This window comes from Myotis myotis, unplaced genomic scaffold, assembly GCF_014108235.1.
Source record: "Myotis myotis isolate mMyoMyo1 unplaced genomic scaffold, mMyoMyo1.p scaffold_m19_p_6, whole genome shotgun sequence".
NCBI lineage: Eukaryota > Metazoa > Chordata > Mammalia > Chiroptera > Vespertilionidae > Myotis > Myotis myotis.
Genome location: NW_023416368.1, coordinates 428,352 through 452,025, shown reverse-complemented (window position 1 = coordinate 452,025; position 23,674 = coordinate 428,352). Strand labels below are relative to the sequence as shown.

General features: G+C 63.5%; 2 protein-coding genes across 4 annotated transcripts in view; one reads left to right on the top strand and one right to left on the bottom strand.

Moving 5' to 3' along the window:
* Positions 1 to 5,084: 5,084 nt before the first annotated feature.
* Positions 5,085 to 6,925, bottom strand: LOC118657820 (WAS/WASL-interacting protein family member 3-like). The gene is made up of 3 exons (XM_036312456.1): positions 6,718 to 6,925; positions 6,467 to 6,599; positions 5,085 to 6,253 (listed from the first exon to the last, which is right to left on the bottom strand). Exons 1-3 carry the CDS (start codon positions 6,923 to 6,925, stop codon positions 5,887 to 5,889), a joined length of 708 nt encoding a protein of 235 aa, XP_036168349.1. The 3' UTR covers positions 5,085 to 5,886.
* The window catches only part of ADAP1 (ArfGAP with dual PH domains 1), a 43,682-nt gene continuing 26,832 nt past the window's right edge, over positions 6,825 to 23,674 (top strand). For 2 of the 3 annotated variants that reach the window (XM_036315465.1, XM_036315464.1), the window contains exons 1-2: positions 6,825 to 7,095; positions 19,790 to 19,920. In XM_036315465.1, the coding sequence (XP_036171358.1) occupies positions 7,017 to 7,095; positions 19,790 to 19,920 (210 nt within the window). In that variant the 5' untranslated portion in view covers positions 6,825 to 7,016. The remainder of the gene's footprint in view (positions 7,096 to 19,789; positions 19,921 to 23,674) is intronic. The other variant, XM_036315463.1, reaches the window with a different exon arrangement.

Below are 23,674 nucleotides of genomic sequence, written 5' to 3'. Positions count from 1 at the left end.
CTGTGGCCTCTGCTCCCTCCCATCGTCCTGCTCTGCCCACTCCCCCGCCCCCCCCAACAGAACCCGGGGATGCCCTGGTCTGGGTGGCATCTCGTTCTGGAACCTGTGGCGCTTGCTTTGTGGGCACTGACGGTGAGGACAGGCTGCTCCCAGTAGACGGGGTCGGCCAGTGCATGTGCGACGCAGTCCCTCTCGGGGTGTTTGTCCACCGCACGGCTCCTGGTCTGGGGGGCGGGGGAGCACGTTGGGGTCCCTGTCCGGGCTGGCATGGCCGACATCACCTGGCTCCCTTCCCAGTTCTCTTCACAACTGTTTCACAACAAGCACATCTCGTTTTTATAGAAACAGCAAAGCCGTTAGTCAGAAGCAGCTCATTGTGTTTACTAGTGATTTTATATCGTCTGTAAATGACGTGCCTGTGGCTGTAATTTATATCCATCAGCGCAGCCCAGCGCATCTGTCCTGGCTTCTGTGGTGGAATCAGTGTGGCTTTGCTGGCAGCTGCCAGGCACGAAGGGCTGGTGAGGGGCTCCATGGAGAGGCAAGCCGGGGTGGTCAGAGCGCCTGGTGGCCCGGCACAGAGGGCTTCTCCCCACCTCCTGGAGCCTGAGCCTGGAACCTGGAGTCTGAGCCTGACCCGGAGCCTGAGCCTGGAGCCTGAGCCAGAGCCTGACCCGGAGCCTGATCCTGGAGCCAATGGAGGGCCGGCTGAGGTGTGGCTGAGGTGAGACCGGGAGGGGCAGGGGTCCTTTGTTGCTGAAGACACTAGGGAGCCTTTGACTGAGCCAGAGCGTGAGCTTTGTCTGGAAATAAAGTTCTGAGTGTCCAGGCTCTTCCGAGGCACAGATCCCGTCTCACAGCTGTGTGCCACGCATGGTGCAGCAGGACCCCTCCTGGACAGACCCCCGCCTGGGCTCCCTGGGGTCAGCCCTCCTGCGGGAGGCCTGGCAGGACGCTACCCACCCCCTTACTTTCTTAGGGGACACGCCCTGTGGCGGCGCCCACCATGCTCAGCTGGGCGCCAAGGTGCGGGGTCTGTGGGACAGGCCTGCTCCCGGGGGCCGGGTCTAGAATGCTCAGGCCTGGCCCCTGCCCTGAGCTTCCCCAGGAATTCAGGGGCCTCCTGGTGCTGGACCTGGGGGGGGCCCACCCCAAAGGCCTGCAGGTGGGTCTCGCTCCCGTTGGAGCCGTGGGGCCTGCGAGTTTTGTAACAGCCGCAGGGGTTCCTGGTCTGGGACCTGGACGGTCAGCACCCAGAGGCCGGCAGCAGCAGAGCTGAGCTCGCGGAGGGCAGGGGCCAGGCGCAGCCTCTGGAGGCACACGCAGACCCACACGGGGAGGGCCCAAGGGTGCCACGTCCCCTGCTGTGCCCTCCCTGCCCCAGGGACGCCCTGGAGAGGGTGCTGCGGGCCCAGGACAGGGGGCGTTGTTCCCGAGTCCCACCCGAACCTCCAGCTCCCAGGGTTGGACCAGCAGCTGGAGCCCAGGTGGCGCTGCTGGAAGAACAGGGTCCTGGATGGTGTGGGGACGGGCGGGGACACCTCCTCCAGGGGTCTGCCTGCCGGTCCCGCCCTCCTGAAGGTGCTGGGCTGGGGGCGCTTTGGGGGTGGGGCTGGTCCGCCCAGTAATTGGGCCAAACCCTCAGGAAACTGTTCTCCGTCCCCTCTGACCCACTGCGCCTCCAGGACCGAAGGTGGTAGCGTGGCGGCCCCTGCTGGACGGTGGCGGCACTGCAGCGCAGAGGGGTGTCACCCAGAGAGGAGGGGGGGCACCGGGGAACCTGAGGGTGGAATCCAGGTCTTCCTGACATGCCAGGGCGTACCCCTGAGGCTCATCAGTTGCCCCCGCCCCACCCCGTGGGCAGCAGCGCGGTCCACATCCGCCTGGGGCAGGTGCCTGCTCACCGGGTGGTCCAGGCTCACCGCCCACGCCTGCAGACAAGTGCCCAGGCAGGGGCTGCGGAGGTAGGAATGGAGCTGGGTTCCTGCGCTGGAGACCAGAGGGGGCTGTGGGGAGCTGCAGGGGCTCACCCCGGAGGCCAGCGCTCTGGGGCGCGTGGGGAGCGCAGGGTTGGGGTTCTGGAGACCCCCTGTGCCCGTCCACCCTCCCTGCATTTAGACACCGTGTTTTCTGGTGACATCCTCTCAGCCGTGGGATTGGCTGGGCTCAACCAGCTTCTCGCTGGGCGGTGGCTGAGGCTTCATCACCTGAGGCTGCTCACCGGGGCTGGGAGGACGCCAGCCGCTGGGGCTGATCCAGCAGCCGGGGCATCGTGGGCTCCCTCCAGCTCGCTCCACTGGGCCTCCACAGTGAGGCAGCCTGGGAGGTGCCAGCTCCGTACCTAGCTTCCCAGGCTCAGCTCCCAAGGAGAGACAGAGTGAGAGGCAGAGAGGGAGAGAGACTGAGATACTGATAGAGACACAGAGAGGTAGGAAGAGAGAGATGCAGATACAGAGAGAGAAAAACAAACAAAGAAAAGAAATCTGAGAGCTTGTGCACCAGGCGGAGGTGACTTCCTGTCAGGGCCCAGCCTTGGCAGCCACGTGGGCCTTGCAGCCATTCTGCACTGGTTGAGCAGTCAGAACCCCACCCAGACTCAGGTTGAGAAGAGAGATCCCTCCTCTCAGTGGATGGATGGTGGGTGGATGGATGGTGGGTGGATGGTGGGTGGATGGATGGATGGATGGATGGATGAATGAATGGATGGGTAGATGGATGGATGGTGAGTGGATGGATGGATGGATGGATGGGTGCATGAATGGATGGGTGGATGGGTGGATGGATGGATGGATGGATGGGTGAATGAATGGATGGATGGATGGTGGGTGGGTAGATGGATGGATGGATGGGTGGATGGATGGATGGATGGTGGGTGGGTGGATGGATGGATGGATGGATGGTGGGTGGGTGGATGGATGGATGGGTGATGGATGGGTGGATGGATGGATGGATGGATGGTGGGTGGGTGGATGGATGGACAGAGAAGGAAATACAAGCCCCATTACACCTGTCCAGGCCCATCCCACATGTTGGTGCGGGGACCTGGTCCCAGCAGACCCGCTCAGAGGCAGCTGGTTTGCAGTAGGGAGAGCCCAGTGACCTGTGAAAAGCATCCCACCTTCCACCCTGTGTTCTGTGAGGCTCTAGGGCTTCCCAGCTCCTCCCTCTGGGGTGTGTGGGGTCCCTCATGCTGGTCTCTGGCCTCCGGCCCAAGGTGTGATCCAGGAGACAACCCCCATGAGGTGCATGGCCCAGCCCTCCCCAGCCTGTCTCCCCATCGCTAAGGTACATGAGGCCAGCTTCTGGGAGGCTGCTGAGCGGGTGGAATCAGGACCCCGTCACGTGTGGGGGCTGCATGGGCTCAGCACAGCTAGGACGTCCGTCAGGTCCCGAGCAGGAGAAGCAGAAGCTGCCCAGTCCTGTTGGACACGTGGGAAATGCTTGGGACCGAGGACGCCTGCAGATGGACCTGCCGCAGCCCCCCTGAGCGGTGCACACCGCCGGGCATGTTCTCAGGCCCGTGCCCGAGTGAGGTGTGTCGCTGCCTCACGCGTGTGTGTGGTGAGCTCTGGGTGGGGACGACCCCGTGTGTCCGTCACCTGCCGGTGGACACTGGCTGCTCCCACCTCTAGCTGCTGTGACTTGTGCGGCTGTGAGCGAGTGTGCAGGCCCCTGTGCCCCTGTGTTCAGTTCTCGGGTCTGTGCCCAGGAGTGGACTTGCTGGGTGGTGGTCACTGCATTTAACCATCTGAGGAGCCGCCGGACAATGTCCGCAGAGGCTGCCACCTTCCACCCCGCCGGCTCCTCCGGGTTCTGCTCCCCCCTCGTCCTCACCTACACTCGCCTTCTGTTTTTATTTTTATTTTTAAAAATTTATTTGAGAGAGAGATTTGCTGCTCCACCCCTCCACGCACTCAGTGCTTGCTTATTGCATGTGCTGTGACGGATGCTCGAACCCACAACCTTGGCGTATTGGGACGACACTCTAACCATCTGAGCTGCCCGGGCAGGGCTGTCTTCCGTTTTTAAGTTCTCGCCACCCCTGGGTGTGAGCTGGCACCTCTCAGAGCCTGAACTTTGCTCCCTGGTGACTGGCGGTGGGAGCATCTTTCGTGGGCTTCGTGGCCATGTGTGTTTTCCTTGGAGAAATGGCCATGCGGGTCCTGCCCCATGTTTAACGGGGTCATTTAGCTTTTCATTATTGAGTTGTAAGCGTTCCTTACCAGTGGTTTTTAAAAATATTTTTTTATTGATTTCAGAGAGGAAGGAAGAGGGAGAGAGAGAGAGATACAATAGAAACATCAATGATGAGAGAGAATCATTGATCAGCTAGCTGCCTCCTGCACACCCCCTATTGGGGATCGAGCCCGCAACCAGGGCAGAGAATTGAACCGTGACCTCCTGGTTCATGAGATCCACACTCAACCACTGAGCCACACAGGCTGGCACAAGTGGACTTCTTTGCGTGTGGCACCGATTTGCCTGTGAACTTAAAACCCGCAGCTCCGCCCTGGGTGGTGTTGCCCAGTGATGGGTGTATTGGTGCTCCCACTAAGGGTCAAGGGCACAGGCCTGGGTTGCAGGTGGGTTCCCAGCCCTGTCTGGGTGTGTGCGGGAGGCAGCCAATCTCTCTCTCCCCCGCCCCCACCTTCTCCTTCCCACTAGCTGTCTCCCCACCCCTTCCACTCTCTCAACAATCAATGGGAAAACATCCTCGGATGAGGATTAAAAAACAAAAGCAAAGCCCCCTCAGTGCCACTGCAAGGGGCAGGGCCCGGGGCGGAGTGGGAACCCATGTCCTAGTGCGGTCCATCCCCCCCCACCCCCGCAGGTAAGGGAATGGCTACGAGTGGGTGTGCAAGCTTCCCTGCTGGTCCCCACCCTCCACAGGAGGGTGGCTGCCTGGGAGCCGCTCTGCTCAGGGCTGTGCCCAGCTGAGTGCCTCGGCCTCCGTGCCCACAGGGGCCTGGCAGCACGTCCCGCCCCGCAGCCCGGGGAGCAGCCCCAGGGCCCGAGGACCCTCAGACCCACCCTCCCCCCCAGCTTTGGGGAACTAAGCAAAAATTAAGTATTTTTCTGCCAGGAGTGCCCGCTCCTCCTCCCACCCACACCAGGGTCCAGGGCCGAGGCCAGTCCAGCCAGATGGGTGCTCTCTGCTTCGCCCTCAGGGCCCCTGGACACACCTTGTGAGGGCCTCTGGGGCTGTGCCTCCCTCCCTGCACCTCTGGCTTTGGCCCCCCGGGAGGGGGAGGGTGGCTGGCCCCCCTGCAGAGCTCCCCCAAAGCTGCTACCCCATCTTTCCTCTGGCTTTTCTGTTTCTCTGGGTGGAACACAATGACCCTTTTGTAGGGGGTGGGCAGAGGACTCTGTGCCCAGGGCTGCGTGGGGAGCCTGGCTTTTCTGCAGGCTGTGCCCAGCACCCCCTCCAGGAGGCTGTCCCCGGCCGCACAGCCTGCCCTGCAGCCCAGTGACCTTCCCTGGGCGACCGCATCCTGCGGGGCCAGTGGAGGGCCGCCTCCGGGCAGGCAGCAGGCCCTGGAGGAGGAGGAGAGCGTGTGGCCCGGGAGGGAGGGAGGGGGGAGGACTGGCGGCCCCTGGAGAGCTCTGGCCGCGGTCGTGTCCTGTGGTTGTTCAGCCCGAGCTCCAGTGCGTGTGGGGGGCAGGGGCAGGGGCAGGGTCTGCTCTGCCAGGTGTGCCCGCTCCTCCTCCACCCATGCCCCATGCGAGGGTCCAGGGCCAAGGCCAGTCCAGCCAGATGGGTGCTCGCTGCTTCAGCCCTCAGGGTCCTTCGGGGGCCGGGGTGCCGAGGCCTGAGTCTCAGACCCAGAGCGTCGCCCTGGCTGTGGCCCCAACCCTGGCAACTCGGGAGAGAAGTGAAGGCCACTCTCAGGCCCACAGGCTGCCCGCGCCGAGGGCTTGCAGGCAGAGGGGTTCCTGTGGGCACAGCGGCGCTGGTTCGCAGCCTGAGACTCGAGGAGGACTCTGGGTGGTTGCTCTGTTCTCCGTGGGCCTGGGCATCTGGAGGCCCTGGGCTGGGCTGGGAGCTGTGGGGTCCTGGCCCTTGGGTGGGGGTCTCTGCTGATTACTGGCGTCCTCCGCCTGGCGGTCTGGGGGTAAGACGGGGAGGATAGAGGCTTCCGGAAGGTGCTGAGCGGCTATTAGCAGCGACCGGGACTGGCCGGCGGGCAGCTGTGACTTTTCAGCCGCCTCTGTTGCAATTTGTTCTGAACAGGATGTGTCACTGCGCTCATAACTGAAGGAGAAAACAGTCTGAGAAGACGCATGGGCACCGGAGGAGGGGCACCTGTGCCCGTCCCCTCCTCTCTGTCCAGGCGCCTCCCGCCTGAGGCCCCGGCAGGAGGGCTTCGCCAGGGCCTGGGCCCACCCTGTCCCGTCCCGTCCGGCGGAGCATGCAGGGTGCGGCCCTTACTCCTCCTGAGCACCCACCCACTGGACGCCTTGTCACCTGCGGGCTGTCTCCCCCGGGGCAGAGATGGCGAGCGGGGTCCCCAGCTCCGGGCAGCGCCCCTTCCTTCCCCAGCACTCGGCGGGCGAGCTGGGCGGGATGCGGCCGGGAAGGCGCAGTGGGTATGCGGGTGCTGGCACCCCGACCCCCCCAGGCCGGCAGGCCCCCCCCCCCCGGCTCCCACAGGGTGGCTGGTGGCTGAGTGCAGAGCGGGTGGCACATGGGATGTGGACGGGTGGGCGTCGGGCTACGCGGAGGCCGGCGCGAGGCTGGGTGCGCCCCGAGGAGGCCGCCTGCCCGCGCCGCTGGGGGCCGCCCGCGGGCCGTGCCGGCCAGAGCGCGCCGTCTGCGCCCCGGCCCCGCGCGGCACTCGCCTGGCGGCCTCGGCGGCGGCGACACGAGCGGCGGCGACCGGCCGGCGGAAGAATGCGGAACCCGCGCACCGGCTGAGGCCGGCATGGCGCAGGGGCGGAGGCGGGCGGCCCGCGCGGGGCCCTAGCGGCGGAGGCGACCTCCTGGCCCCGCCCGGCCCGGGGGGCGCGTCGCGGCGATGGCCCAGGAGCGGCCGCGGGTGTGCGAGCTGCTGCGGCGGCCCGGGAACGCGCGCTGCGCCGACTGCGGCGCCCCGGGTAGGTGCGGGCGGCGGGGGCGGGGACGGGTGGGTGCGGGCGGCGGGGGCGCTGCCAGGGTTCGGATCCCGGGCGCTGCCGGGTGGGTGCCGCCGGGATACAGACCCGGGGCCGGGAGGGCTATGGCGCCGCGTGGCTGGGGCGCGGGCGCGCAACCTGGTCCCCGCGCGGGTGGGGCGCGCCGGCTGCACCTGCGGGACCGAGTCCAGGCCCCCTCCTCCCCTCCCCCGCCCCTCCCCTCCCCCCGCCGCCTTCTGCGCCGGGCTCCGGGCTCCGGGCTCCGGGCTCCGGGCTCCGGGCTCCGGGCTCGCTGTCATCCGCGGACCCGCCGCGTTGCGAAACCTCGGGCTCCGCAGAGAAAGAGGAAATCGTGCCGCGCGGGCGGGAGGGTGGGAGCCGCGGCCGTGCTGGGCGTGGGCGTCCACCTGCCCCCCGCGACCTGCGGCAACGTCATGGCCCCTCGGAGCCGGTGCCGCGCCCCGCACAGCAGGGGGGAGCCCTCCCCGCGGGCACCTCCTGGACTTTGCCCGCGTGGCCGGCTCCCTGGGGTCCGCAGGAAAGGGACCGGGGACTTCCGGGGGGCGGGGGGCACAGCGCACCCCCTCATGCGGGGCGAGGCGGCCTCACGCAGGGACTGTCCCCAGGCGCCTCAGTTGGGCCCTGGACGCTCCACGGGGGGCTCCCAGCCAGGACCCCCTAAGGCACCGGGAGTGGCCGGGCCCTGGGCGGGTGGTGGGAAGTCCCTGCATGTGTCCCCGTCACCTGGGCGGCCTGGACAAGCCCAACAGGACCTTCCCGCCCCCCCTGCGCCCCTCCCCGTGGGCAGGGAGGGGCCTCTGCGGCCTCAGGTCCTGGGATCCGGCTGGTCAACTGCCGCGGCCGGGGTGGGGGAGGGGGCAGCACACGGCGCCTGCGTCTCCCACTGGCCTCCCCAGTGCCCCAGGGATTGCTCGGGTGGGGAGCCCTCACCGCAGGCTCCTCCTCCCAGACCTGCCTTTCCACTTGTTGGGGGAAGTGCCAGGGGGTCAGGGGGGAAGGGCCGTCAGCTGGGCACTCAGGTTTGGCCACACTGCCCTCCGGCCTCTGGTCCCCGGGCTGCGGCCTAGGTGGCTCTCACAGAGCCCGGCTCCCCCGGCCCAGGCCATCCACATCCGGCCCCCCGCCAGGTGGCCTGGGAGCAGGCCAGCCTTGAGCAGTCGCCCCCACTTCACGGGTGGGGAACCTGAGGGCCTTAGGGGACACGGTGCCTCAAAGGCAGGCAGGACTCCTGACGCCCGGCCACAGCTCTGTGCGCTCTGCTGTGCCCTTGGCCTGCCTTCTCGCTGCCCACGGCCCGCTGCCCGAAGGCCCCCACACCCTCCTTCTCCAGTTGAAGCCGCCGCTGGGGCCCAGATGGCGGCAAGGAACCCCTCTGGCACTGCCCCGGCAGGCGGAGGGGCCGGGTGTTACGCTGGCACTAGCTCTCCCCACCTCGGCCAGCCGGCATCAGCCCTGGACAGCAGGACAGTGCGGGCCGGGGTGTTTGGACCTGGGCAGGCTTGCCAGCTGGCCCTGCGAGGGCTGGGGGAGGGAGGAGGTCTGGGGACCCCTGCAGCCCCCAACACCCGCTTCCCGACCCTCCCCCATGACATTGAACACGGGCCCTGTCTCCCAGCCTCCCCAGGGCGGCCTGTGCAGGGTGGTCCCACCAGGAGCCCTGAGCTGCTGCTGGGAGAGGCTCCGCCCGCGCCCCTGCCTGGACCCGCGGTCAGAAACCAGGTATCTGTTAACCTGCGGTCCGTGCAGAGCTCCCACGGGTGTTCCTGCTGACGGCTAGGCGTCTGTTGGGAAGCCGGTGTGTCTGTGGCCGGAGTGTGAGCTGAACTGCTCGTGTCCAGGAGCCCTGGCTCAGGCTCACTGACAGCAGCGGCTCCCAGGCCTGACACGGTGACCTGAAGTTCCAGGCGTGGGCGAGACCTCCTTTTTTAAAAGTAATTATTTATTGTTGAAAGTGTTACACACGACCCCTTTCCCTCCTTGACCCCCAGCCCGCCCACCCCCGCCCGAACGTCACCTTCACCACGGGGACCCTGCAGACGGGGGCACCGAGCACTCAGGGCAGCCCCGCCCGCACAGGTGCCTCCTGCAGGTGCCTCCCCGGGTGCGCACCTGTCCAACCACGGCCGCAGCCGGCGTCTGGGCGGGTCCGCTGTGAGGAAAGCACTGGGGGGGACCCTGCTGGGTCGCGGGTGGCAGGGCCAGGAGGGGCGTGGTCGCTGTGGAGAAGCCGGGACTTCCTGCTCTACCCCCCCCCCCCCCCCCACTGCCTGTCGGGCCCTCGGCGGCCAGGCCAGTGGGTGCCTTTTCCCTCTCATTGTGTTACAATGCACAACGCCAAGCTGCCATCTCAGCCGCTGGAGTGCAGCGTTGCGTGGCGCCCGATGCGTTCACCCTGCGTGTGGCCCCGTCCCGCCGTGCCCATCACGCTGCCTCTCGCCGGCCGGACAGCCGGCCACCCCCGCAGCCCGCACCCCTGCACCGGCTCTGCCACGGGTCTCCGTGAGTGCAGCGCGCAGGTTTGTCCTGGGTCCGGCGTGTTTCAGGGAGCACGGCCTCCACAGGCCACCGCGAGGTAGACTCTTCTGTTAAAAAAGGCGACGTGCCGGCCCACACGGCTCAGGGCTGAGCGTCGGCCTGGGAACCAGGAGGTCTCAGTTCGATTCCCAGTCGGGGCACAGGCCGGGGTTTTGAGCTTCATCCCCAGTGTGGGGCGTGCAGGAGGCAGCCGATCAATGATTCTCTCTCATCACTGATGCTTCTCCCTCTCTCCCTCTCCCTTCCTCTCTGAAGTCAATAAAAACATATTTAAAAATTCAGATATAACAGACATATAACTTAGAGGAGTCCCACATGTACACCATAACCATTAAATAGTCGCGTGTGCTGTGAAGTGGTCGCCAGAGTAACTGTACTTAACCTCCATCTCCTCACATAGTAACAAGTTATTTTTTTAAATTAAATTCTTTTCCATCACCATTTATGCCCTCCCTGCCCTCCTCCACCTTACAATGCCTTTTTCTTGTGATGAGAGCTTTCAAGATTCACTCTCTTAGCAACTTTCAAGGGTTCGACACGGTACGAGCTGTGGTCGCCGTGGTGTGTGTGACACACCCAGAAATCTTATTATTACTGGAAGCTTTTCCGTTTAACCCTCCGGACCCATGTTCCCGCCTCTGACAGCCACCCGTCTGTTCTCTCTGTGCGTTTGGGGTTTGTTTGTTTCTCTTAGATTCCACAGGTGGTATTTGTCTTTCTCTGACTTATTCCACTCAGCACACGCCCTCAGGGTTCATCCACGTTGTCCTAAATGACAAGGTTTCCTTCTTTTTTAAATATATTTTTATTGATTTCAGAGAGGAAGGGAGAGGGCGAGATAGAAACATCAGTGATGAGAGAGCATCATGGATCGGCTGCCTCCTGCGCGCCCCTCACTGGGGATGGAGCCCCCAGCCCGGGCCTGTGCCCCCACCTGGAATGGAACCGTGACCTCCTGGTTCCTAGGCCGAAGCTCAGCCACTGAGCCGCGCCGCCGGGCAAGTTTCCTCCTCCTTACGGCTGCGGCATAGCCAGTGCGTGTGCGTGGACCCACGGACCTCCGCTCACCTGTGCGCAGGCCCCGGCCGCCCGGACATGGGGACATGGCCGTTGTCAGCCAGGACACAGTGCGCGCGCCTTTCCTCCGGGTTCCAGTGTCGCTGGGTCCACGCGCAGCCGGGCCTGGGCCGCCTTCTCTCGGGCTGCGCCGATTGGCACCCCCGCCAGCAGGGCCCGTGGCTCCCTGTCTCCACCCTCTCGCCAGCCTGGTCCCGGTCTCCGGTGAGCACCATTGCCCGGTGGAGGCGATGGCTGGCCGTGGTTTTGATTGGCGTTTCCCTGGTGAATAGTGACGGGTGCTGAACACCTTCCAGGTACCTGGGGGCGTCTTCAGAGCGTCTTCCCGTGTTCTGTTTGTTGTTGCTTTTTTAAGGGTTGACGCTATTCCCGATGTCCCCATTTCCCCCGGCCTTTGCCCCCCTCCACCCAGCCTGCCCATGTTTTAATGATTGGGTGTTTTTGGTTTGGGGTTTTTTGTTGTTGAACTTGTATGAGTTTTTGTTTTGCTTTGTTTTTAATATATATATATGTATATGTGTATATTTATTGATTTCAGAGATGAAAAGCGAGGGAGAGAAAGAGAGAAACATCAGTGGTGAGGGAGCATCATTGATGGGCTGCCTCCTGCACACCCCCGACTGGGGATCGAGCCTGCAACCCGGGCGTGTGCCCCTGACCAGAATCGAACCCGGGACCCTTCCGTCCGCAGGCCCAAGCTCTAGCCACTGCGCAACCGGCCAGGGCTTGTTGAGTTCTTTGTGTTTCTGAACGTTAAGCCTTTATCGATCCGATCTGCGCTGGTTGCTCTCGTTCGTTGGCTGCCTTTCGTTTTGTTGCTGGGTCCCCTTGCTGCAGGTTTCAGTAGGTTTTAGTTCTGTGTGGCCCCACTTTGCTTTGCCTTCTTGCTTTTGGTTTCAAATCCAAAAAACATTGCCAAGACCACTGTCAGGGAGCTCACCACCTATGCTTTGTTTGGGCGTTTTATGGTCCCAAGTCTTACCTCGAATTTTAAGCCCATTTGGAGTTGATCTGTGTGTTCGGAGTCAGACAGCCGTCCAGCCTCACTGTCGGCACGAGGCTGCCCAGGCTTCCCAGCACGTTGACGGAGAGACTGCTCTTTCCCCACCGCGCGTTCCCTCCTGTGTCGTCCAGTCACCGGCCATGTGTGCGAGGGTTTACTCCTGGGCTCTCTAGTCCATTCCTCTATGCGCCCGTTTTTATGCCGATGCCATGCTGTTTTAATTACCGTAGCTTTGTAATGCAGTTTGAAATCTGGGCGTATGATGCCTGCGGCTTCCCTGCTCTTGAGGGTTGCGTGGCCTATTCTGGGTCTTCAGAGGTTCCATACGCCTTCGGAGGGGGATTTTGGTAGCGACTGCGTGCAATCTGTAGATTGCTGTAGGCAAGATGGCCATGTTAACGACGCCCCTTCCTCCAGTTCTGAGCAAGGAGCACCCTTCCGTTTCTCCAAGTCTTTGGTTTCTTCCATCGACGTTTTATAGTCCCGTGTGCGGGCCTTTCACCTCCTGTGATGTGTCTGGGAAAATGTCTCTTCAGAGCTTGTCCCCATGTTTTGCAAATGCCTAGCTGTGTCCCTGGTTAGACTTGTTCCTGGTAATTTTATTCTCTTTATTGCGACCATAAGGGGATTATGTTCTTAATGGCTCTTTCTGACGGTGTATTAGTGTCCGGAAACACAAGAGATATTTGTATGTTGAGGTTTGTGTCCTGCGACTTTGCTGAGTTTGTCTGTTAGTTCTCACAGTTTTGGGTGGAGCCGTTAGAATTTTCTCCACATGGCGTCACCTGCAAGAGTGAAACTGCCACTTCTCTCGGAGTGGGGTGACTTTTTGTCTTTCTTGCCTAATTCTGGCCACAACGCCCGGGACCAGTTGCATAGAAGGGGGGGGGGGGCATCCTTGTCTTGCTCTTGATCTTAGAGGCGAATTTTCCGTCTTCACCCCTGAGCGTGATGTTCGCTGTGGGCTGGTCACCCGTGGTCTTTGTCCTGCGGAGGCGCGCTCCTCTGTTGAGGGTCCTTGTCGTGAGTGGGTGTTGAGTCTCCTAAAGGGCCTTTCTGGCATCTGCAAGACGATCGTGCGGTTTCTCTCCTGTGTGTCAGTTTGGCCTCTCACACTGACCTGCGGGTGTTGGACCGGCCTTGCGTCCCTGGACTGGACTCCCTGGACCCTGGCGTGTGATCCCGTTAATGTCTCATTGAGTGCGTTTTGCTCGTCTTCTGTTGAGGATTTGGCATCTGTGTTCGTGAGAATGTTGGCCTGCGATTCCCTTTCCTGTGGCTCCTTGCCTGTTTTGGTATCAGGATCATGCAGGCCTTAGAACGAGACGGGAAGTAGTCCCTCCTCCTCTAGTTCTGGGAAGAAAGTGAGAAGGATCGGTATGAATTCTTCTTTAAATGTAGCTTGTGGAGGTGACACCCCCTGGCAGGGTGAGGGGCCTGGGCTGCCCCCCATGGCGGGGCTGGGAGGGGAGGGGGCCTTGGCGAGGAGACACGGACATGGGCCCAGGCTGCCCCTCCCACCTGAGCCGCCCCAGAGCCAGCCCCGTGGCTGTCAGCACAGAATCTCAGCCCTCCTCTCACAGCCTCGCCTCAGGAAGGGCAAAGGCCTGGGAGCCGGCCACGGGGCTGGGCCAGCCCCTCCTCCCCTGCTGGGCCGTGGCTGCCGGGACGCACCTGTTCTGCTGGCTCAGCCCTACCTGCCTCACGTGTCCCGGTCCGTCCACCTCCCGGAAACGGACAGGGGGCTGAGTCAGCCAGCGCGGCCTGGAGAAGGCGGGCAGAGCAGGGGCAGACGGAGCGCTGGCAGCTGGGGAGCTGGTGCCTGGGACGGCCTGCCCTGAGCCACAGGCGATGTCTCCCGACTGAGAGTCAGGCAGTGGCCTGGGACACGGGGGCAGCCCCCCGTTTGTGGGCTGGGGCAGGCGTGTACCTGAGCTTCCGGCCTGGTCCCGTCTCCCACCCTCCTGTTACTATAGGGTCCATGGGCTCCATCCCAGGCCCTCCCCACCCTTAGGCCCAGGGTGGTACCCACTGGCCTCGTGGTCTCACAGGCCCTGGAGCTCGACTCCAGCCCATGGGGCAGGGATTCTGGTTCCTGGCTGCCCACAGGAGGCCAGAGAGCAGGAGCAGGTCCGGCCAGTTCCTCTGTCTGGCCTGGGAAGAGAGGCACAGTGACATGGAGCCCAGGACGAGGGTGTGGGGCTCCTGGCCGGATGAAGGGGTCCTGGTGCTGGGGTATCCCAGCCAGCTCTGCCCACCACAGGCCCTCCTTCCCCCAAGGAGGAGTCTGAGCTCAGGATGTGGGGTTTGTGCATGTGGACACCCTCCCTCCTGTCTCCCTCCCAGCTCTGATGGGGGCTTGTGCAGAGGGGGGCAGACCTGATGGGGGGCTTATATAGAGGGGGGCAGACCTGATGGGGGGCTTATATAGAGGGGGGCAGAGCTGATGGGGGGCTTATATAGAGGGGGGCAGACCTGATGGGGGGCTTATATAGAGGGGGGCAGAGCTGATGGGGGGCTTGTGCACCTGGTTGGGATTGTGGTCTTTTTATTCTTATTTTAAAGGTTTAGTGTCTCCATTTCTTAATTTGAAACTTTGTTGCTGTTAATCCTCACCTGAGGATATTTTCATTGATTTTTAGAGAGAGTGGACGGGAGGGGTGGGTGGGAAAGAGAGAGACATTGATGTGCAAGAGAAGCATCAATTAGTCGCCTCCTGTCTGCACCCCAACTGGGTCTGGGGATCAAGCCTGCAACCGAGGTACATGCCCCTGACCAGAATCGAACCCGGGACCCTTTGGTTTGCGGGTGGACATACTATCCACTGAGCCAAACTGGCTAGGGCAGCCGTGGGCAAACTACGGCCCGCGGGCCGGATCCGGCCCGTTTGAAATGAATAAAACTAAAAAAAAAAAGACCGTACCCTTTTATGTAATGACTAGAGGCCTGGTGCACAAAAATTTGTGCACTCAGGGGGAAGGGGGGTCCCTCAGCCTGGCCTGTGCCCTCTCGAAGTCTGGGACCCCTCGGGAGATAACGCCCTGATGGCTTAGGCCTGCTCCCGGGTGGCAGAGGGCAGGCCCAATCCCTAGGTACAGCCCCTGGTCGGGCTCAGAGCAGGGCCGATTGGGGAGTTGGGGCACCGCCCCCTGTCATGCACAGAGCAGGGCGGATCGGGAGGTTGCGATGCCACCCCCAGTCACGCTCAGGGTAGGGCTGATTGGGGGGCTGGGGCACCGCCCCGTCACACTCAAGGCAGGGTCGATGGGGAGGTTGTGGTGCCACCCCCTGTCACGCACAGAGCAGGGCCAATCTGGGGTTTGGGGCGCTGCCCCCTGTCACACACAGAGCAGGGCCCATCATGGGGGTTGGGGCTCCTTACCCTGTCACGCACGGAGCAGGGTCGATCAAGGGGTTGGGGAGCTCCCCCCTGTCACGCACAGAGCAGGGCCCATTAGGGGGTTGGGGAGCTCCCCCCTGTCACGCACAGAGCAGGGCCCATCAGGGGCTTGAGGAGCTCCCCCCTGTCACTCAGAGAGTAGGGCCGATAGGGGAGTTGGGGCACCGCCCCCGTCACCCACAGAGCAGGGCCGATCAGGGGTTTGGGACGCCGCCACTGTCACACTCAGGGCAGGGCCAATGGGGAGGTTATGGCTCTACCCCATCGCACACAGAGCAGGGCCCATGGGGGGTGGGGTTGTGGCGCCGCACCCTGTCACACACAGAGCAGGGCTGATCAGGGGGTTGGGGCACCGCCACTCTCACACTCAGGGCAGGGCCGATGGGGGGGTTATGGCTCTACCCCGTCACACACAGAGCAGGGCTGATTAGGGGGTTGGGGCACCGCACCCTGTCACACACAGAGCCGCAGGGCAATCAGAGGTTGGGGAGCTCCCCCGTATCAGGCACAGAGCAGGGCTGATCAGGAGGTTGGGGTGCCTTCCCCTGTCACGAACAGAGCAGGGCGGATAGGGAGGTTGTGGCCCCACCCCCTGTCACACACAGAGCCACAGGGCGATTAGGGGTTTGGGCGCTGCCCCCTGTCACGCTGATCCTGGTGCTGGGAGGCCTCTCGGCTCCCCTGATCCTGGTGCTGGGAGGCATATTACCCTTTTACTATATAGGATAGAGGCCTGGTGCATGGGTGGGGCTGGCTGGTGTGCCCTGAAGGGTGGATGTCCTGGATCAGGGTGGGGGGTCCCTACTGGGGTGCCTGGCCAGCCTGGGTGAAGGGATGACGGCTGTTTGCAGCTGGTCACACACCCTTCAGGGTGGGGGTCCCCACTGGGGTGCCTGGCCAGCCTGGGTGAGGGGATGATGGCTGTTTGCAGCTGGTCACACACCCTTCAGGGTGGGGGTCCCCACTGGGGTGCCTGGCCAGTCTGGGTGAGGGGCTGAGGGCTGTTTTCAGGCTGGGGGTGACGGAAGCTCCCAACCGCTCCTTTTTTTCTTTTTTTTTTTTTTTTATTCTGGGCCAGCTTTAGCTCTGGCTCCAGCTCTGAGGCCTCCGCTACTGAAAGTAGGTATCTGGTTTGTTTCAGTTCGAAACAATGTATAACTCCAGCTCTGACTCCAGCTCTGAGATCCGGGGTTTTTTTTAGCTTCTATGTTTGTTACAATGTTCAAACTGCAGGCTCAGAGGCCTGCAAGGCAGGCGGGGAACGTTGGAGTCCTCCGTCACTGAAGCAAGCAAGCCTCATGTTAGCTTCAAGCTGCCTGGCTGCCGGCCGCCATCTTGGCTGTCAGTTAATTTGCATATCTCCCTGATTAGCCAATGGGAAGGGTAGCGGTCGTACACCAATTACCATGTTTCTCTTTTATTAGTGTAGATGTTTACTTTGAATTTATATTAGTTCACACAAACACTCCATCCATGCTTTTGTTCCGGCCTCCGGTCCAGTTTAAGAACCCATTGTGGCCCTCGAGTCAAAAAGTTTGCCCACCCCTGGGCTAGGGCTTGAAACTTCTTGAACCCTCCTTACACGCATCTGCTCAACGTGGGTTCTGGCCCCCACACACGTGTGCACATCCACACGCACACAGACACACACACACAGACACACAATGACACACAGACACAGACACGCACACACAGAGACACAGACACACACAGACACACACACGGACACACAGATACACAATGACATACAGACACAGACACACACAGAGACACAGACACACAGACACACACACACCAGGGGGGCGGCAGGGGTCCCCATGGGTCCCCCCAGCTGCGAGGTCAGGCTGGTGTGACCCCCCCCCCTTGGCCCTCGGGCAGGTCATCTGGGAGAGATGTTAGTCAGGGTGTGGCCACCGTCTGGGCGCCGCCTCCCTGGGCCACCCCCGTGTCCCCCCTAAAGCTGGGCGTGGCCATCGCTCTGAGAGGCCGGACAGCACACCCTGGGGCTCCGTGGGCCCCGCGATTGTGTGTCCCGTGGGGTTGGCCGCTGAGTGGGTGGCGTGAGGAGGCCACAGCCCCCTTTCCTGCTTCGGGAGAAAAACCACTGATTGCCCCACGCCTGTGGTTTCCATGGAAACTGCCGCTGGGGCCCCAGCCCCGCCCTCACCCGGTGCCCCGCCGGGGAGGCCCCGCCCCCATGAGGCCCCGCCCCCATGAGGCCCGCCCCCATGAGGCCCCGCCCCGGACCCCCACCCCCCACCCCCGCCGAGCCCAGCCCCGCGGCCAGTCTCCCCTGAGTCCGCGCGGCCTGAGCGCCCCGTTGCTGTGCCGGCGCAGGGTCCCTCCTCCCTGTTGGTGTCTCCGAGGTTCCGGCCGTGGGTCCGAGGGTTTCCTCATTTCCTGTTGGGACAGCGTTTTCGGAAAGAGGGAGCCGGCTCTTGGGGCCGAGGCGGCCGCCTGCCCGTGCGTGGCCAGGGCGTCCCGGGGCGGGGCCTGCGGTGGCCTCTGCCGCTGTCCAGCCGCGTGCGTGGCGCGAGCCCAGGGGACGGGCCGGGGCTGGACACCCCGTGTCCCGCGTGCCCGCGACAGCTCGGTCTGGGGGGGTCTCCTGTCTGTGCCTGGAGAGCCTGTGGGTGTCCCCTGCCCCCACGGAGGCTCAGAACCGGGGGGTGCCCCCCCCAGAGCCCGCCCGCCTCCGGGGCCCCAGATGCCTGGCTTCTGGCCCCTCCCGGCCCTGGTCCCGGGGTGCAGGCCTGGCCCTCTGCAGCCGGCGGTCACCCGGTGGCGGAGGGAGCTCAGGGCAGGGCGGCCTCGGGCCCTCACCCGCGGGCGCCCCCCTTTCCCTTCGGGGCGAGGCAGTGGGCGGTGAAGCGGCGGATGAACAGACGCCCGCGGTGGGTGCTGTGGGAAGTGACAGGGCCTCTGCCTGGTGCCCCCAGTGGTCAGGGAGCTCTGTGTGCGGGGACCTTCGGGCTGAGGCGCCGGCGGGGGCGGGGGGACTCCCCAGGGGTCGGGGGCAGCCTCTGGGCTGGAGGCGGCCTGGGAGAGTCTTCCAAGCAGAAAGTGGTGTGCTGTGCGCCCCGAAAGGATGGCCGCAGCTCGGGGGCTGGCAGACTGCGGCCGCGGCCCTGGGGGAGGGGCAGGCAGCAGCGGTGGGCAGGAGTGTGCTGGGCGCACAGACGTGTTGGTGGGAGGGCCCTCCCCTCCTGGCACAGCTCTTGGGGCGGGGGAGGCCCCCCAGAGCCAAGGCTCCAAGGCCTTGGGGTCTCTGCACTGCCCAGACCCATGCAGGCCTTGGTGGGCCCCCTGATGTGAGCCAATCCCAGTGCAGGGAGGGGTCCTGTGGAGGGGGGCACTTCCCCTCCTCCGCCGCCGCCGCCTAGATCCACCCGGAGCCCCTGCCCACCCCAGCCGTCCACCCACAGGAGGCAGCTCCATGCCCACAGCCCCGGGGAGAGTCAGGCTGGGCAGGCCCGCGGGCGACGCAGCTTTTTTCTCTGAAACGTCTCTATTCCGAGTGTCACTTAGAAGCTGTGTCTTGGGCCGGCGACCTGCCTCCTGGCTTCCACTTCCTGCCTTCAGGACGGGGCCTGGACGCTGAGCTGGGGGACAGGGAGGGGCCTGGACGCTGAGCTGGGGGACAGGGAGGGGCCTGGACACTGGGCTGGGGGACAGGGAGGGGCCTGGATTCTGAGCTAGGGACAGGGAGGGGCCTGGATTCTGAGCTGGGGGACAGGGAGGGGCCTGGACACTGGGCTGGGGGACAGGGAGGGGCCTGGATTCTGAGCTGGGGGACAGGGAGGGGCCTGGATGCTGAGCTGGGGGACAGGGAGGGGCCTGGATTCTGAGCTGGGGGACAGGGTGGGGCCTGGATGCTGAGCTGGGGGACAGGGAGGGGCCTGGATTCTGAGTTGGGGGACAGGGAGGGGCCTGGACACTGGGCTGGGGGACAGGGAGGGGCCTGGACTCTGAGCTGGGGGACAGGGAGGGGCCTGGATGCTAAGCTGGGGGACAGGGAGGGGCCTGGACACTGGGCTGGGGACAGGGAGGGGCCTGGATTCTGAGCTGGGGACAGGGAGGGGCCTGGACGCTGAGCTGGGGGACAGGGAGGGGCCTAGATTCTGAGCTGGGGGACAGGGAGGGGCCTGGATGCTGAGCTGGGGACAGGAGGGCCCCTGTGCCGTGGGTCAGAGAGACATCAACCCACAGAAGCACAGAGCCCTGGCCCCTCCCATGTGAGCTGGGGGGTCAGCACCTGCCGGTCGGCATCACCCACACGCGTGTCTGCTCAGCCTTCTCAATAAACTGGACGCACGATGTGTCCCGCCCCTGAGTGTGCTGTGTGCACGGTCCAGCCAGGGTCCCCGTCACAGGGGACAAATGTGTGCGTCGTTGCGCGTCCGTCCTTGGACTTGGGTCGTCAGCGTCCCCCACGGGACGCATGTCCACTCGGGGGTTGAGCAGCTCTGGCCCCAGGGCAGCGGGGTGTCAGGGCGCTGCTGCTCCCCTGGGGAGAGCCTCCTCCCCAGCTGCCCTGCACAGAGGGGTGGCCCAGGCCAGAAGGAGGCCCCTGCAGCTGGGCTCCCAGCTGTGACCAGCCCCACTCCCCCCGTGACCAGACTCTGGCCTTTGCCTTCCAGATCCCGACTGGGCCTCCTATACCCTGGGCGTGTTCATCTGCCTGAGCTGCTCCGCCATTCACCGCAACATCCCGCAGGTCAGCAAGGTCAAGTCCGTCCGCCTGGATGCCTGGGAGGAGGCCCAAGTGGAGGTATGGCCGGGCGGGGGGGTGGTGCTCAGGCCGCCCTGGGCCCTCGGCCGGGCCCTCGAAGGCCCCTTCATCCCTGGTGCTCCAGGCTCCAGGGCTGGGCCTGGGGGGCCCTGAGGCTGGGGACCCATCTGGGGTGATTCCCACCCCCCATCCCTTGTGGGGCAGCTGCAGAGAGAGGGTGAAGGGCCCCTCCACGGGCAGCTCCTGGGGCTTTGGTCCTTGAGTCCCAACACCTGGGGGCCGTGCTCAGCCGTGCGAGGACTGGCCCCCCTGCTCTTAGGGTTTTACCGCTCACCCTCGTGGGTGCCACGGAGGTCACGACCCCTGCCCACCCTGACACGACTGTTGAGCTCTCCCTGCAGGGGGCTGGGGAGGTTGCTGGCCCTGGGGAAGGCCTTAGGGAGGGGACAGGTGGGTGCCCTCCTCAGCCCAAATGAGGTGGAGAGGCAGCAGGCACGGCTGGGGAGGCCCCAGGTGGGGTGTGGGGCAGAGGAGGGGGTGGAGCAGATGGGGCCTGGCCCCTTGGGGCTGGGGAGGCAGGTGGGGAGCTGCTGCAATCCCAGGGCAGGAGGCTCTGGGCTGGAAGTCACACGTGGGGAGACGCCTGTCAGGAAGGAGGGGAGAAGCGCCCAGAACTCGAGCTGCTGGGACCGGGGCGAGGCCCGCGGTGCTGGACGGGCACAGCCGCGGCCCTTCACGCCCCGTGTTGTCCTTAAAGCAGAGGTGGCCCCATGGACGGACACGTGGGTCTCGTCTCCTCCCACTGTGACCCGGGCCAGTGACCAGGCTGGTACCGGTGGGGCTGGGGGCCAGGGGATGTGCACAGTCAGGGTCGGACTGTGCCGGGAGCCGGTCCATGCTTGCTGTTTCAAGGGACCTGGCATATATGGCATACTGTTCTTAATATGTTTGCTCACCTTCTTGGCACTATGTGTTTTAACCAAGGTCTCTGAGAAAGGTTGTTTCCCCAGGTAGGGATTTTCCCCTGAAGTTAGGGAGGGAATAAAACCTCTTAACTAAGTGCCAGGTGGGTAATTAATCACTTTAACTACGAACAATCATGCTTAAGCTACATAATCTTTACTCCCTGGAATGGAGATAAGAAACGCCCTAACCTTTGAAATAGAGATTGATAGGATTGGAATCAACTGGTATAAATACAGATGTAAGAAGACAGAACGAGGAGAGACAGAACCTAGGCACAGACCCTACACAGAACGTTCTCTAGAGACAGCAGAACTTCGCTGGAGATCCAGACCAGAACTTGGAGATCCTGGCTAGAGATCCTGGCTAGGCTGCTGATCAACTGAACACTGTCTCCGTGTCCTTCCTTCTTCGCCGACTCCGTCTACACCTTTGGGGACCCCTGGACCTGCTGGGGTTGGACCCCGGCATCACTGCGGCCCGAGAGGTCTGCCCGTCCCGTCCCCGTCCTGTCCCCGCCCCCCGCTCTGGCTCTGAGGCGGGCCCTTTGCTGAAGGGAAGAAGTAACTGGCCCCAAAGGGTCTTCGGTGGATTCCCTTGTCTTGGAGGAAGTCGCCCGTCCGTGTGAGGTTTCGGGGTCCCCTGTCTCCTGCCAGCCGGGCTAGTGACTCCCACTTTCTCGCGGTTCTTGCACTTCAGGGAGTTGAGCCCTTGGAAGCAGCAGTTGCTGTTTTTCTGGGTTCCTTGTCGTGACTTGGCTCAGGGGGTTTCGCAGTGGAAAGGTTTCCCTTTGATGTCAGATGTGTCAGCCTTTCCTTTCGTGGTTTGAGGGTTTCTAGCAAACTCGGGCTGCGCTACCCCACAACTATTTTTACTCATCACAGCTTCATTGAGAGTAACTCACACTCACACAACCCGCCCTTTTAAAGCGCGAAGCTCCCAGGCTGTGCAGCCACCGGCATCTAATTTCAGAACATCTTCATGTCCCGGAATAAACCGGCACCGTCCGCCGCCCCCCCAGCTCCCGCTCCAGCCCGTGAGGGGGCGTCCGCTGGCGGGTCACACACACAGGCTCCGTCCCCGGCGCCTCGCTCAGCAGCAGCCGCAGCCCAGCACCTTCTGCGGTGGGTGGGTGCTGTGTGCCACGCTGGGCTCAGGGCGCCCGGCGGTCTCCTCTCCCGCGGTCTGTCGGCCTGTCGGTCTGTCGGTCTGTCGGCCTGTCGGTCTGTCGGTCTGTCGGTCTGTCGGACGGTCTCCTCTCCCATGGCCTGTCGGTCTGTCGGTCGGTCGGTCAGTCGATCTGTCAGTCTGTTGGTCTGTCGGTCTATCGTCCTGTCAGCCTGTCGGCCTGTCGGCCTGTCGGTCTGTTGGTCTGTCAGTCTGTCAGTCTGGCGGTCTGGCGGTCTGGCGGCCTGTCGGTCTGGCGGTCTGTCGGTCGGTCGGCCTGTCGGTCTGGCGGTCTGTCGGACGGTCTCCTCTCCCACGGCCTGTCGGTCTGTCGGTCAGTCGGTCGGTCTGTCGGTCTGTCGGTCTGTCAGTCGGTCGTCCTGTCGTCCTGTCGTCCTGTCGGTCTGTTGGTCTGTCGTCCTGTCGGTCTGTCGGTCGGTCGGCCTGTCGGTCTGTTGGACGGTCTCCTCTCCCATGGCCTGTTGGTCTGTCGGCCTGTCGGTCTGTCGGTCTGTCGGCCGGTCGGCCTGTCGGTCTGTCGGACGGTCTCCTCTCCCATGGCCTGTCGGCCTGTCGGCCTGTCGGTCTGTCGGTCTGTCGGTCTGTCGGTCTGTCGATCTGTCGGTCTGGCGGTCTGGCGGCCTGTCGGTCTGTCGGGCGGTCTCCTCTCCCGAGGCCTGTCTCTGCCGGGAGTGCGCTGTGAGCTCGGTGCGGTGTCTGTGGCCGCGTTCTCGCCTCCAGCCTGGAGCAGAATCGCTGGGTCTTCTGGCGACTCTCTCACATTCGAGGACCTGCCAGACTTTCCCAACAGCTGTGCCCTGGTGCCCGCAGCGTGTGTCCCCCCCTCTTGTAAGCGCCGTTACTGTCTGTCCCTGGCGCCAGCCGCCCCGAGTGTGAGCTGCGATCCCACCCGGTCTTGGCTTGCCCCTCCCCCCTGGCTGACGGCCTCGAGCACCTTCTCACCTGTATCCCGGCCACTTGTGTGCCATCTTTGGAGAAATGTCGATTCAAACCCTTTACCCATTTCAAAAACTGGATTATTGGTCCTTTTGTTACCGAGTTAGGGGTTTTTATTATGGAGAGTTCTTTATATATTCTGGGTACAAGTCCCTTATCACCTAAGGTGTTTGTAAACAACTGTTTCTCATTGTGGGTTGTCTTTGAACTTGCTTTTGCAATAATTTTTAAATGCAAAAGGTACAGTTTATATTCTTAAGGCGCATTGTAGTGAAATCAACTTTAAAGTAGAGTTCAGGGCATTTAGCACATCGACAATGTGTGCAAACCACCACCTCACGTCTAGTCCCAAAACGTTTCCATCCCGTGGAGACCCCGCCCCCCAGCAGTCACTCTGCCCTCCCCCTCCCCCTGGGCACCCCTCCTGCCCCTGGCCCCGCCCCCGAGCCCTGGCCCCACCCAGGTCCCCGCCCCTGCCCTGAGCCCTGGCCCCGCCCCCGAGCCCTGGCCCCACCCAGGTCCCCGCCCCTGCCCTGAGCCCTGACCCCGCCCCTGAGCCCTGGCCCTACCCAGGTCCCCGCCCCCACCCTGAGCATTGGCTCCGCCCTGAGTCCTGGCCCCGCCCCCAGCCCCTGGAGCCCCGCCCCCTTCCTGTCCCCGTGGCTTTGCCTGCTCTGGACCTTACACGCTACACGGAAGGAACCAC